This window comes from Chamaea fasciata, unplaced genomic scaffold, assembly GCF_029207755.1.
Source record: "Chamaea fasciata isolate MVZ Bird 193981 ecotype frontalis unplaced genomic scaffold, bChaFas1.0.hap1 SCAF_17, whole genome shotgun sequence".
Lineage (NCBI taxonomy): Eukaryota > Metazoa > Chordata > Aves > Passeriformes > Sylviidae > Chamaea > Chamaea fasciata.
In genome coordinates, this window is record NW_027094102.1 from 851,319 (window position 1) to 866,049 (window position 14,731).

The 14,731-nt window shown below is 52.2% G+C and overlaps 1 protein-coding gene across 2 annotated transcripts; it reads right to left on the reverse strand.

Moving 5' to 3' along the window:
* Positions 1 to 1,623: 1,623 nt before the first annotated feature.
* On the reverse strand, positions 1,624 to 13,332 carry UBE2V1 (ubiquitin conjugating enzyme E2 V1). 2 transcript variants are annotated; one of them, XM_066198628.1, is made up of 4 exons: positions 13,267 to 13,332; positions 5,911 to 6,059; positions 3,766 to 3,891; positions 2,759 to 3,462 (listed from the first exon to the last, which is right to left on the reverse strand). In XM_066198628.1, exons 1-4 carry the CDS (start codon positions 13,286 to 13,288, stop codon positions 3,316 to 3,318), a joined length of 444 nt encoding a protein of 147 aa, XP_066054725.1. In that variant the 5' UTR covers positions 13,289 to 13,332; the 3' UTR covers positions 2,759 to 3,315. The 2 variants fall into 2 exon arrangements, with proteins under 2 accessions (XP_066054726.1, XP_066054725.1); XM_066198629.1 differs by lacking the exon at positions 3,766 to 3,891 and having other exon boundaries at positions 1,624 to 3,462.
* Positions 13,333 to 14,731: the final 1,399 nt, after the last annotated feature.

Below are 14,731 nucleotides of genomic sequence, written 5' to 3' on the forward strand. Positions count from 1 at the left end.
CAGGGACCCTCCGAGGGCACAGGGCTGGCTCGGGGACCCTCCGTGGGCACGGGGACCCTCCGTGGGCACGGGGACCCTCCGAGGGCACGGGGACCCTCCGTGGGCTCAGGGCTGGCTTGGCGACACTCGGCTGGCACAGGGACCCTCCGAGGGCACAGGGGCTGGCACAGGGATGCTCTGAGGGGACAGGGACCCTCTGCAGGCTCAAGGACCCTCTGTGGGCACAGGGACTCTCTGCGGGCTCAGGACAGGGTGGGTCCAGCTTGGAGCATCTCCTCCGAGCACAGCTCAGCCACCTCCAGCACAGGCTCCAAGCACATTCTTTATTTCATGGCCCTTATTTTATTTATTATCCCTTTCTCCGAAGAGACAGTGGTTGGGGACACAGCCTGAAGGTGGCAGGGACCACCCGAGCGCTTTGCTGGGCGCCGCCAGAGTTTGGATAAGCACGGGGGTGGCACGGCTTTGTTTCCACGCCTCGTTTCTGAAGCACCAGCCCGCGGGGGTGAATGTCCCTGCCCCTGCACGGTGACACACACTGACAGAGCCACCACGCAGCTCCCAAGGAGCTCCTTATCCACACTGCTCTTGCTTGGCTGTGGGAACAGCAGCGGAGCTCTGGGGTGTCCAGGGCGTTCAACTCGTGGGGGAGAACAGCCACAGTGAGCCCTCCTTTTGGAAGCAGCCTTTAAATCCAGCTTTGCGCGGCAGATGCTGTGAACAGGCGGCTCCTGCCAGCGCAGCTCCCAGCTCTCACCTGTGCAGCTCCCAAAGCAAACCAGCCGCGTTCAGGGGTTAAAAATCATCCCTTGAAGCAGGAAGGCTCAGGGAGGTCCCAAACGCACCAACCACAACCGCCCAAAGAGAGCAAGGGCACTCTGAAAAAGAGACAATCAAGCAGCCCAGTGTAATTATCACGCTGTTCCAATGGCCGTTTAGCACCTTTGAAGCTAAGCTATTTTAAATCAACGCGCACAGTGTTAGTCCCGTCGTCTTCACAGACACCCTGGGGGCTGCCCCAGCAGCGAGCAGCGTTCATTCCAGCCCAGAAAGCGGCGGCGAGTTTCACAAAGCTTCACAAGGCCACTCCCTGCTTCGTTCCCAAGGCAGAAGAGCCTTGTTTCAGCCCGTCACTGCAGTGAGTGCATCAGGACCTTCCAGGAATCCTCTGGACCGGAGACGCTTTGGGAAAAGGCCAACATTTCACAGCCTCGTTTTTACCCAGACTGGGAGAAGAGCTCAGCTCGTCACAGGGCACGCTGCAGGCAGACACTCTTCACAATCTGAGGAGAGCGGTTACAATTTCAGGTGGTGAAACACTCCTTGCCAGACAGTGTAACAGGCAGCTGCTCCGTTTCCTCGGGACAGGGATGCGGGAACCCCTCGGCAGCTCCGGGGCCTCACCTGATGCCACCGAGGGCCAAGCCTGGGGCAGCCTGAGGCTTAAACCAAAACTAGATGCTCCTTGGCACAGCAGCAGCAGCTGGACAGAGACAATTGCCTTTCAGCACCAGTTTACATTCTGTCAGCTAAGCGTGATCTGCAGGAAGATACTTCCAACAAATCAAGGATTCCATAAGGGATCAACATTCTAAACATAAATACAATTAAAGCCTTCTAATATTAATGCACACTTTTTATTATATTAAAATCAGGCAATGGTCTGATACAATAAAAAGGCTGCTTATGGAATACTGTTATGTTAAACTTTCAGTACAGAGGATGTTAAATCCTTACAACTAATATTTTCCTCAGAAGTTAATGGAAACATCAATTGTTCATTGACTTGACAGCTGCTGCTTTAAAATGTGTTTATTTTTACTCTTTTCCTTTTTTCCTTATTTTTTCTTTTCTTTCTTTTTCTTTTTTTTTTTTTTTTTACACAAACACTGAATTTTTCATAAAACTTAGGACACACTAGGTTGGTTTCCTGTAAGCTTGCATCCACATTGCAGCAGTTAGTGGTCCGGAACAGTAAACCAGAAAAGGCAGTGATTTGCCAGGATGCAAAGCCAATCGAGGTCCTTAATCTGCTGTGCCACCCCAAAAATCTCCTCTGAGGAGATTTCTAACACTCACAGAACCCTGCCAAAACCCACCACCCGGATTTGATTTGTCTGTGGCTGTCACACCTTCAGCAGGGGCAAACGCAAGTGCAACGTTTTGTTAATGAACATTCTTGGGTCAGTCCAAAGCACCAAAACAGCGATTTGAGGGTACCTGGAGCGTGTTCACAATCTCTACGTGCAGAGCCTGCCCCACTGAGGCCTGGCAGCAGAAGGTTTGGGCAATCCTGGTAAATTACTGCTCTTTTCCCCACGTCAAAGCCTATCTAAGAGCACGGCCGTGGCCAGCTGGGTGGTGTGGCAGCAGTGCTGGAGGGAAGGGAAAACCCACGTTTGCCAGCAGAACAGATACTCTTGTTTCCCAGGCTGGTGAAGACTAAATTTGTTGCAAAACCCAAATGATAAGCAGGAGGGAACAGGTCGAGTTATTGCCCCGAGGCTCACCCCTGGGCCAGGGGTGAGAAGAGTCACCGAGAGGGGCAAAAAGAAAGCAGCACCCCCACTAAAAAGAGGGGAAGAGGGAAGAGATTAAAAGAACCCTGAATCCCTCACCCAAAGCTCACACCACTGGTGAGGGGGACCAGGAAGAGAAATACAATCTACGCCTTGGCCAAAGGAAAGAAGGAAAGCTTGCCCCAGATTATCAGGGCCTTTAAAAAAAAATTAATAAAAACCCAAAAAACGACCACAAGTCACATTCAGCCTTTACTAGAGCGAGCACAAAGGGAGGGATGACTGAGGTTAGCACACATCCCCAGTAGTAGTCCATACAGCCCAGTGGAGTACTGGAAGCAAAAACCTTTGTGTCTACTCTAATAAATAGCCCTGAGCTTCGACTCTATTGCAAAAGACAGAGAAAGAAAAAAAAAAAATAAAAACAACCCAGGCCAGACACACAGCAAGGTGATTGTGGGATGGATCCTTTCACAGTTAAGTTGGATGTGCCACACTGGTCTTGACAGTAATAAATTTAAATAGACTTTTCCTGATACCAGAAGTTCAGCTATGTGGACAGTGGTTACACGACAGGATTATTTGTTATAGCACAACTTATATTTCAAATGAAAAAAAAAAAAATTAGTATCATTTACAGTATCTCAAGAAAAACTTCCTTTGAATGGGAACTTCCTTTCCAGTATTTTGAGGTCTACAAGATGCATCTAGAAAATTTACTACTGTGGAAAATGAAGACAGCTTAAATTGAATAAGGGGGGGGCATTTTTTTTGTTTGTTTTTTTTTGTTTTTTAATTAATTGCTGTAACATTGTCCTTCAGGTGGCTGAGGAAGTTTCATATTTTCTTTAGACATCATTAGACGCCGAAGCTCTTGCAGAACAACTTTGATACTATAGGAATTCTGCCATTTTGCTAGGACTGATATGGCTCTGGGGTCCACCTAAAACAGACAAAAAGACCATTCCCGTCAGAGTTGGTGCACTGGTGACACTTCACTCCCCCCACCCCCCAGCTAAAGATCCCACATGAAATCCGAGTGGGACAAATCAAAAGCAAGTGTTTTCCTGCAAGCACAATAAATCTCCACTTGTCCACTTCCCTTCTGCCCCCTTTCCTTCTCCAACAAACAGCACCACGAGCAACGAGCAGCTAAGCAAGCTACAAGTATAAACAAAGCACTGAAGCTGCACAAAAAAATACAACATTAAAATGAATAAAAGCAAAAAAAAAACCAACAACTTACCACTCCATTAGAACTATTTACTCCATTCATATTAATTTTTGTTACAAATCTTACAAATGGAGGTGCTTCTGGATACTTAGGCCCACATTCTATTTTAAGGCTGTATATTCTGTTTTCATAAATTGTCTAAGGGGAAGAGAAAGGGGGAAACAATTACATCAGGCAGTTCATGAAGCATTTGGTCAAAGCAGTGGCTACTTCAGGAACATGGGAACTACCACGAGTGAGGGCAGCCATGCAGACACTGTGCTGGCTGCCTGGTTTAAATTCATTTCATAATGGTCAGAGGGTCAAATGTTCCTCCAGGGTAATAAATCCTGCTGGTCTTTGTGCATGGAGCAAGGCCCTGAGCTCCAGGCAGGCTTTGGGGGCTCTGGAAGAGCTGCCCCACAGGGGGAGCAGGCACGGGGAGCCCTGGCTGGGCCCAGCCAGGACAGAACAGACCGAGCTCTGAACAGATCCAGCTCTGACAGTGGCACTGGTTCTGAGCAGCCTGTGTCACCAAGGTGACCCCCTGGCTGTGGGACATCTCACACAGCCTGGGAACCACACACTCCTGCAGGACAGCAGCACACAGGGAGCTCTAGCCCTGCACAGCTTCTCCTTTTCCCCACTGGAATCCAGCACAACCTCCTCCCACCTGCTGCAAGCGTGACTGCTTTCCACCCAGAGGGAAACAGGGCCCAGCTTTTGTCCCCAGCCAGCACTTCCACATCCCACTAAGAGCCAAAATGGTAATAACTGAGTGTGAGCAGTGCTAAGAGGAGGACAGCAAACAGAACGGCTGAAAGTCCCCAGGATCTCTCTCTATACATCCTGCTGCCTTCAAGCAAGAAGCTCAAAAGAAGTCACGACACTTCTGGAAAGAAGATCTACATTCCAAGAAGTGCCAGAAAAGCAGGAGAGGCGGAGCTGACTCCTCTGCTGCGATGGGCCTGTGGCCTTGGTTTGCAGCACCACAAGAACTGCAAACTTCCATCACTGCTGGCAAGGCTGCACGCTCCTGTTTGCACATTTCAGCTCCTATTCAATTTTCTAAATTAGATCCCAAGGTTGTTTAAATTTTCCATAAAGCCCATGCACACAGTGAGCTTTCTCCACAGCCTCAATGCAGGCTCATTAGCACTCCCCTAATGCTCTAAAATCAAATGCTGTTCTAGAAAACAATTTGGGTACATCATAAACAAATGAAATGCTCGTGACTGGGGAGAGATTAGCAAAGGCAGACAACAAGTAAACAACACTTCTGGGTGAGGCAGAAAACACTGCATGTGTAATGCCCTGGTAATGCAGGTTCTTGTACAAGCTCAGTGCATGGCAAAAGAGGCAGCTGACAGAATGGGAGCAGAGAGCAGGGACATGGTTAAAGGTCTGCAAAGATTTTCATACAATGACCCCTGGAGTTACTGAGGGATGATACTGAGGCCAGATGCAGAAGACATCTGCTGCTGCAGGAAGGAGAATGGGCTACTTGCACTCCATCAAAGGAGATTAAGGCAAGAGGACAGTGGAACTGGAGACAACAGACAGGTTCTGGTCTTAGAACACAGGCACACATTCAGCACACAGTTAAGTCCTCAAGTTCACTGCCAGAGTGTAAACCCACGGTCTAGTAGGGCTGGGGGAAAAGAGAACACAACAACACTCCCACAAAGACCAGCTGCATCACACGATGCTGCTTTGGGAGAGGACATTCAGAGGAGAGACTGAAATCACTAAAATTTGAGTTTCCTCACTCAGCTGAAATTCTGCAGGAGCTCGTCAGTCCTGCTGCAATAAAGAGCAGCAGAAAAACCAGCACAGAGCATCCCCTGGCACCTGCAGCAGCTCCACCTGGAACCCCACCAGCTGAGGGCTGTTAAACCTCGCTGGATTCAGGGGCTCAGGACATTAAAATCCTGAGATCTCGAGAGTTATGTCTTACTGAATCTGCAAATATAAAGCAGATAAGTAACACCAAAATGCTTCAAATTATAAGCAAAAAGCCATATAGATACATGGAACCCATTACTATAAAGAACTTCAACATGAATCACTTCCTAAAGTGTTTTTCACTCATTTGCCTTTATTTCCTACTTCAATGGTTAGTTGGGAGAAGGGGGAAAAATGTAACAGTACAATTTTAGTCTTTAAGTGGATACTTACTCTTGGAGGCCCAATAATCATTCCTGTCCATCTTGTAAGTGTCATATCTTCATCATCTTCAAGGCCCCAGCTAACTGTTCCATCCCCTACTCCCTTCTGACCTTCTTCAAGTTCTTCCAAAAGACGAAAATTACGAGGAACTTTTACTCCTGGAACAATCAGAGAAATATTTTCAGTTGAGAAATCCAGTAAAGAAAAGAAGCTGGAGTAATTTCCCTGACACTTTTGGTCGTCCTACAAGATGACACTTTGGGCAAACCCACGGAAATACCACTTTTTGAATGACACATTACAAAAAAGCTATTCCCATATTTAGCCTGGATTTTACAAGCAAAACCAAGGCATCCCCAAATAAACATTCTGGAAGGCTGACATGTTCCAGGAGGCAGTAAAATGAAAGGAAATCCCTGCTCCCTCAAAGGCACACCCAGTGTTATGGAGCTCTAATTAGCACTTGTCTATATGATTTATAGTATAAAAATTCAGAAGTTTCTATGAAATGACACCACGAGAGGCTTGACAGCAGTCGACTCACTCAGAGCTTTAAAAATACCTTTCAAAGCGAATAAAACTCTTTCATAACGTCAGTAGGTTAATCTGAAGTTAATTGAAGTGGGCTTTGTCAGCAGCAATAGCATCCCTTGTACCCGTGACCTCCACCACCGCGGAATTCCGGCACTTTGTAACTGCTGGCACATTTCTCCTCAAAACAGACAGCAAAACCAGGGAGATTCCCTTTTCCCTGTCACATGAATGGAGAACAGTGGCACAGAGAGCTCAGGTGACACAGCCAGGGTCACACACCAAGCCCTGGGTGAAGGAGGCTCCTGAGCTCAGGATCAGTGGGTTTCACTGGCAGTTTTAAACTCTCCTTTAAATATATTAATGATGTAAGGGAATGAAATGGCAGAGATGATTTTGCTGCACAATCAGAGGTGTCCAAATTTCATTCAAGATCAGAGGTGTCCCAAATTTCATTCACAACCTGAGGTGCCCAAATTTCAGTCACAATCTGAGGTGTCCAAATTTCAGTCACAACCTGAGGTGTCCAAATTTCAGTCACAAGCAGAGGTGTCCAGATTTCATTCACCACAAAGCATGCACCAAAGAAACCAAACCAGCAAATGACTGAAGGAAGTACGTTGTTGACCAGCTGGTCACACCTAAGGACACCCTGGGCAGCAGGATTCAGTGACAGCAGCAGCACAGGCACTCAGAGCCAGCAGACAGCAGCCCTGCACTGGCAGAACCAAAGCTCCCCCGGGGGCTGCTGAGCACAACTCCCTGCCAAATCCCCTCCCGGCCACACCGGGCTGTTTCCCGGCTGCTCAGCGACACAAATCTCTGGCTGGGAAAGGAAATGAGTCACTGGGGGCTGGTAAAGCCCCTGACATGAGACTGCCCCAGCGCCTGGGTGCCAACAGGGGCACCACTGCCACACCCCTGCACGACTCACTCCAGCATTTACTCCCCCACAAAACCTTTAGATGATGGAGAGTGTGTATCAGACAGGTGAGGGTTCAAGTCTGCAGGTCACACCTGAGCCATGGCAGACGAGCCACCCCGTTTTTAATTCCATTCCCAAGGCTCTCCCTGCTGTAGTCTGGGGAGGCAGAGCAGCCCAGCCCCAACACCTGGGATAGGGACAGGAGAGCTGGGGGGACTCCAGACACGGAGCACGGGTTGAAGGACACGGTGCAACCTTTGCCTGCTCACACCCCCGCGATTTCCCTGCTGGCTGCAGTGGATGCAGGAGAGCTGCCGGTGCGGAGTGACTCACAGCTGAGCTGCTGCCTGGGCTCCAGCCCGGCCTGCCGCTGCCCTGGGGAGAAAAGGGCAAAGAGAAGGTCCTCCGGCAGCTCCTCCCCAGGCAGGGGATGGCACGGAGGAAACCCTGGGCCTGCCAGCAGGACCCGAACCTGTGGAAGACCCGCCTGGAATGAGCCACGTGAATGCCCAAAATGCTCATTTCCACACCACAACATCACAGTGCTTAACAAGCATCATCCCCATGTCTGTGCCTCTCCTTCACAACATCCCAGTTCTCACTGCTGCAAAGACAGCGTGCTGGGATTTACTGAGACCAAGCTAAATAACCCAGGAGGAATCAGCTTCACACACACAGGCCACACACCAGAGAAGAAAAGCAAAAATATTGCCTGTCCACCCTTCCTCTGAGCATCAGCTCTGAGTGATCCCTGTGAGCATCACACCCTGCTCACTGAGGCAAGCAGGAATCTTTAAGTGTAATTAAAAATGACATCACCACGTCCGTATTCCGGCGGGCCACAGCCAGGACTGAAAGGCAGCTCAGTCCTGACATTTGTTACTCAGAGCTGGGCTGGGCTTTACAACCTTACGGGAAGAGAAGGCAACTTAACTGCTGGGCTCTCCCCAGATACAGCTGCTCTGATTCAGCAGGAATCCAGCATGAATCAGAGCCATAAAAGAGTCACACAGGATTTCAGAGCTCTTTGGCAAGTGTGAGATCTCCAGAGAGCTGGTGACTGTGCACTGACTCCTGTCACACGGAAATAAATCCTTGACAGGAACGGGAGTTCATTCCACAGGAACTGCCCCCTCTGAGCACTGCAGGGCCATCGTGGCAAGGGGGTGCCCAAAGGGAAGGACACAGGTTTGAGTTTATGCACTGCACAGAAAATAAAATGATCATGGGAGATAACTGGTAATTTTACAAGAGATGACCCTGTCCAACAGCAGTGCTGCTTTCTAAACACGTTTTAGCCCTGCTCTAAAGCTCAGGGTGTAAGATGAAGGACCACCACCTCAGCCACCACAGAAGGCGGCAACTCAGCTCCCTCCCCAACACATTCTCAGGAATTTCATACAACAGAAAGAGAGCCACACACATTCATCTCAAAGATTATGCCTATATGACCATAAATGCTTTATATAAATAAACTTCCCTCGAGCAAGGCAGAATAAAGAGCAGATTTGTCCTTCTGGTGAGCCTGGAATGATGCACAAGGCCTTGAAGCCACCTCATGTCCTCATTTGGAAGGGCCTGGAGCACTCACGGGCTGCCACCACAATCTGCTGGGACCCAAACCTCAGAAGCCACATGAACTTTATCACTTGTGATCACACACAAACACAGCACCAGCGTGTTTGCTGTCCGCCAGGATTCCTGGAAAGTGGCCAGGTCTGTGCTGCTGGGCACACACAGGATTTGCCAAATCGTGTCCAGGCTGCAGGCAGGAGATGTCCTGTGTCCCCTGGCAGCACCTGGGGTTTCCTCTTCCACCCCCAATAAATACCTTGCACAACCCTCTCAGGGCAGCAATGGAGACTTCCATGGCAGCAACCAAACCAACCTGTTTTTGTAAGAGCCCTTCATTTAACACAAGAAAGCCTAAATAAAGTGAGAGGCAATTCAAAAGGGATCAGCTTGTCTAAAGCACTTCCAGTTATGCATTTTAATTCAGCCTTCACCACGGCTCAAGATGACTCTCAAACAGCAGCTTCATTCGAAACAGAAATACAGGAATATCTCAGTAACTGCTTCACAGAAATACTCCCAGAAATGGAACTGGAAACATACTTCAGAGCCAATGGAGATATTCACTGATAATCACAATGGCAAACTGGTGAAAGCTCAATTGTAACTGCACTGACCAGGTGAGACGTCCAGCGACAGATGTGAACAATCCCTCTCAAAGCACCTTTCAGCAACGTCTATTTGCAGTGTCTCAACCCCACACACGAGTTCACAGGCTACAAAACGTGAGGGAAATAAATTCCTGGCAACCAGAGAGGAGAACTGAACCACAGGCTGTACTTCATGGAGCTCAGAGTTGCAGTTAAGGGGCTGGGTGACCTTGTGACATCCTCTTCAGCCTTCAACCAAGTCAGGACCTTCTGTTCACCTCGACAGAAATTTCCCTGGCACCCCACAGCCCAGCTGTTTGCAAACCAGTGAGCTGCAAGGCAGGGCCAGCACACTGAGACGGGGACAAAAGGAGCCTCACCTGGTCAGTGTCCCACTAAAGGAGGGACAGAATTATCCTGAAAGACACTTAAATGTCAGCCTGGACTTTTAAAGTAAAGCACTCTCAGATTTACCTTTTAATGCAGCACTACTAAAGACACAGATACACAACTGAATGTGTCCTGCAGCAACTGTGAGTGATCTTATCAGGCTGAGATCATTCTCAGCTCACTCACAGACTTTCCCATCTCCATTCTCCTCAGTTCAGAGCCGAAGCAATTTCACATGCAGCACCTTGTGAGGCTGAGAACAGCACAGTGAGACCAGGCAGTGCCTTTGGGGGTACAGCCTCTCCTCCCATCCTCTGATCGGTGGCAGTAAAACAAAAAATACACCTCTCAACAACACCTTCCTCTCTCCTTTCTAAAGTGAGGTGGAATTACAAGCATTTCTGTTCAGGACTAAAGCACAGCACACCTCAGCAAAGCACCCACAAAACGGGGCCCTGAGGAGAGGAACTGCCTTCTACTGAAGGTTTTTCCACATCTTCACTGGAAACAGGCAACTTCTCACACTGGCCTCTCTGGACAATTTAAACTTTGCTTTCCATACCAGCTCCTGATTTACAGTAACTCAAGTGAGCTGAAACCCAACAGCTTTTAACGCCTCTGTTCTCAGTACATTAAAGCACTTTCTGTTGCTTGTTTCTGTGTATTTGATATTCAGCCTTAATTAATTACATCCTTTCCAGCCCGTGTTTCATGTCTGTGCCCTGACTGCAGATAATGAATTGGACAGCTTATCCTTGCAGCACCGGGGCTGTAAAGAATACACAAACCATTCCTTGCCACAATGGTATATAAGGTTTCTGAAGTGATGGACGGCTTAAATCCAAACAAAAGGCTTTCAGCAATTGTCACAAAGCTTTCAGGAGACAGGAACTTCGGATTTCTTGCACTGTCCTTACAGTCACAGTTTCCACTCTGGTGATGCAGACACAAAAATCACTTCCTGGGCACTTCAACAACCTGCAGTGGTTTCTGTTGTGGTCCTCAGCACTGCTTCCACCTTTCAGTGACTCAGGCAGGTTCCTTGGAAAGGGGTCATGAAACATCAGTCTGGGGCACCCAGGAGAAGGGACAGGCAGGGACACAGCCCCAGGTGAGGACACAGGGACACAGCCCCAGGTGAGGGCACAGGGACACACAGCCCCAGGTGAGGGCACAGGGACACACACAGCCCCAGGTGAGGGCACAGGGACACACACAGCCCCAGGTGAGGGCACAGGCAGGGTCATACAGCCCCTGTGTGTTTCTACCTGTTCAATAGATACAAATATCTAACCTACCTACCTGCCTAACTGCCAGGACCAGCCCTATGACTTTTTCAGGTTACAGGGACATCCGTTACCACCTCTTCCTCTGGGTCAGCAGCTGCTTTTGAAGACAGATGAGCATTTTACATCTTCGGTGTGTGTTTAGGCTCCATTGCTAAACCACTGTGAGCTGAAGACATCACACACATTCCAGTGTTTCACAGACAGACACGGGCACATTAAAACTCCACAAAACAGATTTTAGCAAACAGTGACTGCCAGGTGAGTGGAGGCAGCGCTGAGGCCCTTCCCAAGCCCCAGAGAGGGGCCAGCAGTGGGGAGAGAGGAGGTGCCACCCCCAGGCACCTGGGCCAGGCCACACACTGCCCTGCAGGGCCACTGCCACCAGCACAGGGACATCCCCATCCTTTCCCAGCCCTGCAGGACCCTCTGAGGGCAGCCCAGGAGTTACAGATAAAGCTCCCTCCCATGGAGCTTTACCCCAGACTGGATTTTGGCCTGGCTGCAGGGCTCAGCACAGGTGTGCAGGTGACCCCTGCAGTGCCCACACTGCACACAGGACACTGCTGCCAGCCCTGGGGACACCAGATAGCTCCACAGACCCCGGGGACAATGGAACAGACACAAGGTGGTGACAACAGCCTGTCCCCAGGGCCGTGCTGGGACTGTCACTGCACCAAACAATTCCCTCCCAGAGCTGCCCTGCCCTGGAAAGGAAAGGATCTGCCCGGTTCCCCCAGGCAAACACACACTGCCAAGCCAGCACCCGAGAGGGAAGGCAGGGCAGGCAGGAGATGTGACAGGGGAATGCAGGTCCCCTCTCCCAGGTTACGGCTTTTGTGTCTTCAGCCAACACCTGGACACGTCCAAACACAGCCCTGCAACTCCCTGCACAGCAAGCACTGTGCTTTAGAAGGGTTTTTATTAACTGGACTCATATGACCTAGGTGCATTGTGATGGTCAGCCTGAAAACCTCAGTGGTCCTTGACAGAGAACTATCTGTAAAAAAAGAACTCCAAAACTCTCCTATTATATCCCCACCAGTCACATCCTGGTGGGCACACAGCCTAGCTTCAGAGGGGGAAATCTGAAAACCAGCACTGCAGGGGCACGTGTGAGACCCTCCAGGGACTCAGGAAAACGAAACTGCCTCAACAGAAGTGACCCTGGTTTACTCGATCTGTTGAAGTTCATTAGAGGATGTCAACAGGGAAAAAACCTCACTCCAATCTCGCTGCAGTATTTTTGTTTAATGTGTAATGAGAAACGATAAAGGGAGAGTGTGTGTAACTACTTAAAGCTGCTGTGGAGCGGCTTTGAAGGGAATAAAAATTTCACTTTTTGGAGCACACACATCCTGACAGGGAGTTACACTTCGCACGGAACACAGGGAGGTTTTTAAAAGGGCTTTTAAAGCGCCTGATTTCACTCACGTAGCCCCGGCCACAGGCTGGGGACCACCGAGAGGAGAGCCCCGGGCCCAGCCCCGGCCCCAGGGAGCCGGCCGGGAGAGGAGCGGGGCCGGAAAACGCCTGAGGGGAGCCCCGGGCCCAGCCCCGGCCCCAGGGAGCCGGCCGGGAGAGGAGCGGGGCCGGAAAACGCCTGAGGGGAGCCCCGGGCCCAGCCCCGGCCCCAGGGAGCCGACCGGGAGAGGAGCGGGGCCGGAAAACGCCTGAGGGGAGCCCCGGGCCCAGCCCCGGCCCCAGGGAGCCGGCCGGGAGAGGAGCGGGGCCGGAAAACGCCTGAGGGGAGCCCCGGGCCCAGCACGGCCCAGAGGCCGGCCCGGCACACCGGGACACGCGTCCCGCACGGCCCCGCCGGCCTCCGGAGCCGCTCCCCCGCCGGGCCGCGGCAGCCCCGGGGACCCGCTCGGGCAGCGGGGACGGCCCCGGCTCCACCCCCGCCCCACCGGGCCCCGCTCGGGCCGCGCCGCCGCTCCGTGCCCCCGGCCGCGGCCGCCCCTCGGCCGGGCTCCTCCCGCCCCGCCGTCGCCGGGCCGGCCCCGCGGGTGTCCGGGGCTCGCTGGCCCCGCCGCGGCCCCGCCGCCCGGCCCGGCCCGGCCCCGCTCACCCGCGCCCGTGGTCGCCGCCATCTTGCGCCGCCGCCGCCGGCCCCGCCCCCGCCTGACGTCACCGCAACGCGGGAACTGCGGGCGCGGCGCGGGCGGGCGCGCTAAGGGGAGCTCGCGGCGGGGCGGGGCGGCGCGGGGGGTTCTGTGGTGCACGCTCAGCGTTCCGTAGCTCCGCGGCGCGGGCGGGCGTTATCGCCGCTCGGTGCGGCACCGGACACCGGCCCCGGGACACCGGCGCCACGTCGGGTGTGTTAAACCCCCCTTACACTCCAGCCCAGCTGCCCCCAGCCCGCTCCGCTTCGTGCATAACCCGGAAAAAAAAAGTTAAAAGAAACAGGAAGGAAATGAGTTCTGCTTCACTTCGCTTGGCAACACGTGCTCCAAAAACGGAGCCCCAAAATATCCTACGGAAATACCCAGAAAAAACGATTACGAAGCAAAGCGTTTCGGAGACCCACGGCAGGTTAAGCCTCGTTCTGCAGTGTACCCTCCCAGATTCAGCTCTAGCGACGGGAGCCACCAATTGTTCTCGGACGCCGCTTTAAAGCAGCGATGCTGCTCTTACTGGTTGGCTTTTATTTCACCCGGCAACACTTCATTTCGGCTGAGCACGGACGGCAGCAGGAAAAGGCAGCAGGAAGGAAAGAGTAGAAGGCAGCAGGAAAAGCAGCAGGAGAAGGCAGCTAGATGGCACAAGAGCCCAGCGTGGGCAGCGCTGCCGGAGAGCCGGGGCTGCTGCGGGCAGAGCCCAGCCGGGCCAGGGAATGGTTCTCCCGGGAGCTTTGGGAGACTCATTTCGTGTGGTGCCTCATTTCACACCCTCCTAACCAGCATTCCCCTCCGCCTTTTAGGCTGAGCCCCAGGAGGCTCACAGCGACAGGCAGCACACCTGAGCCAAAACCTCCAAGTGGGATTTGGAGGCACTTTGCAGTCATTTCCCTCGGTTTACTACAGCACAGCGCTTCCCTGTGCGGCTGTGTCCCCAGACAGCTCTGCCTGAGGGGCTTCTGCAGCGCCACAGCTGCATCTGAGGGATCAGCCCTGCTCCTGGGATGCACACAGGGGATCAGCCCTGCTCCTGGGATGCCCTAAGGGATCAGCCCTGCTCCTGGGATGCACACAGGGGATCACCCCTGCTCCTGGGATGCCCTAAGGGATCAGCCCTGCTCCTGGGATGCACACAGGGGATCACCCCTGCTCCTGGGATGCCTTAAGGGATCACCCCTGCTCCTGGGATGCACATAGGGGATCAGCCCTGCTCCTGGGATGCACATAGGGGATCACCCCTGCTCCTGGGATGCACATAGGGGATCAGCCCTGCTCCTGGGATGCACATAGGGGATCAGCCCTGCTCCTGGGATGCCCGTAAGGGATCAGCCCTGCTCCTGGGATGCACATAGGGGATCACCCCTGTTCCTGGGATGCACATAAGGGATCAGCCCTGCTCCTGGGATGCACATAAGG

What these genes read in the sequence shown, in the direction of transcription:
- UBE2V1 (XM_066198628.1), bottom strand. Translation starts at nt 13,288, where the DNA reads ATGGCGGCGACCACGGGCGCGG. An exon ending in GGCGGCGACCACGGGCGCGG is followed by an intron (nt 6,060 to 13,266) that starts GTGAGCGGGGCC and finishes TGATTGTTCCAG; the next exon opens with GAGTAAAAGTTCCTCGTAAT. An exon ending in TAAATAGTTCTAATGGAGTG is followed by an intron (nt 3,463 to 3,765) that starts GTAAGTTGTTGG and finishes TGTCTGTTTTAG; the next exon opens with GTGGACCCCAGAGCCATATC.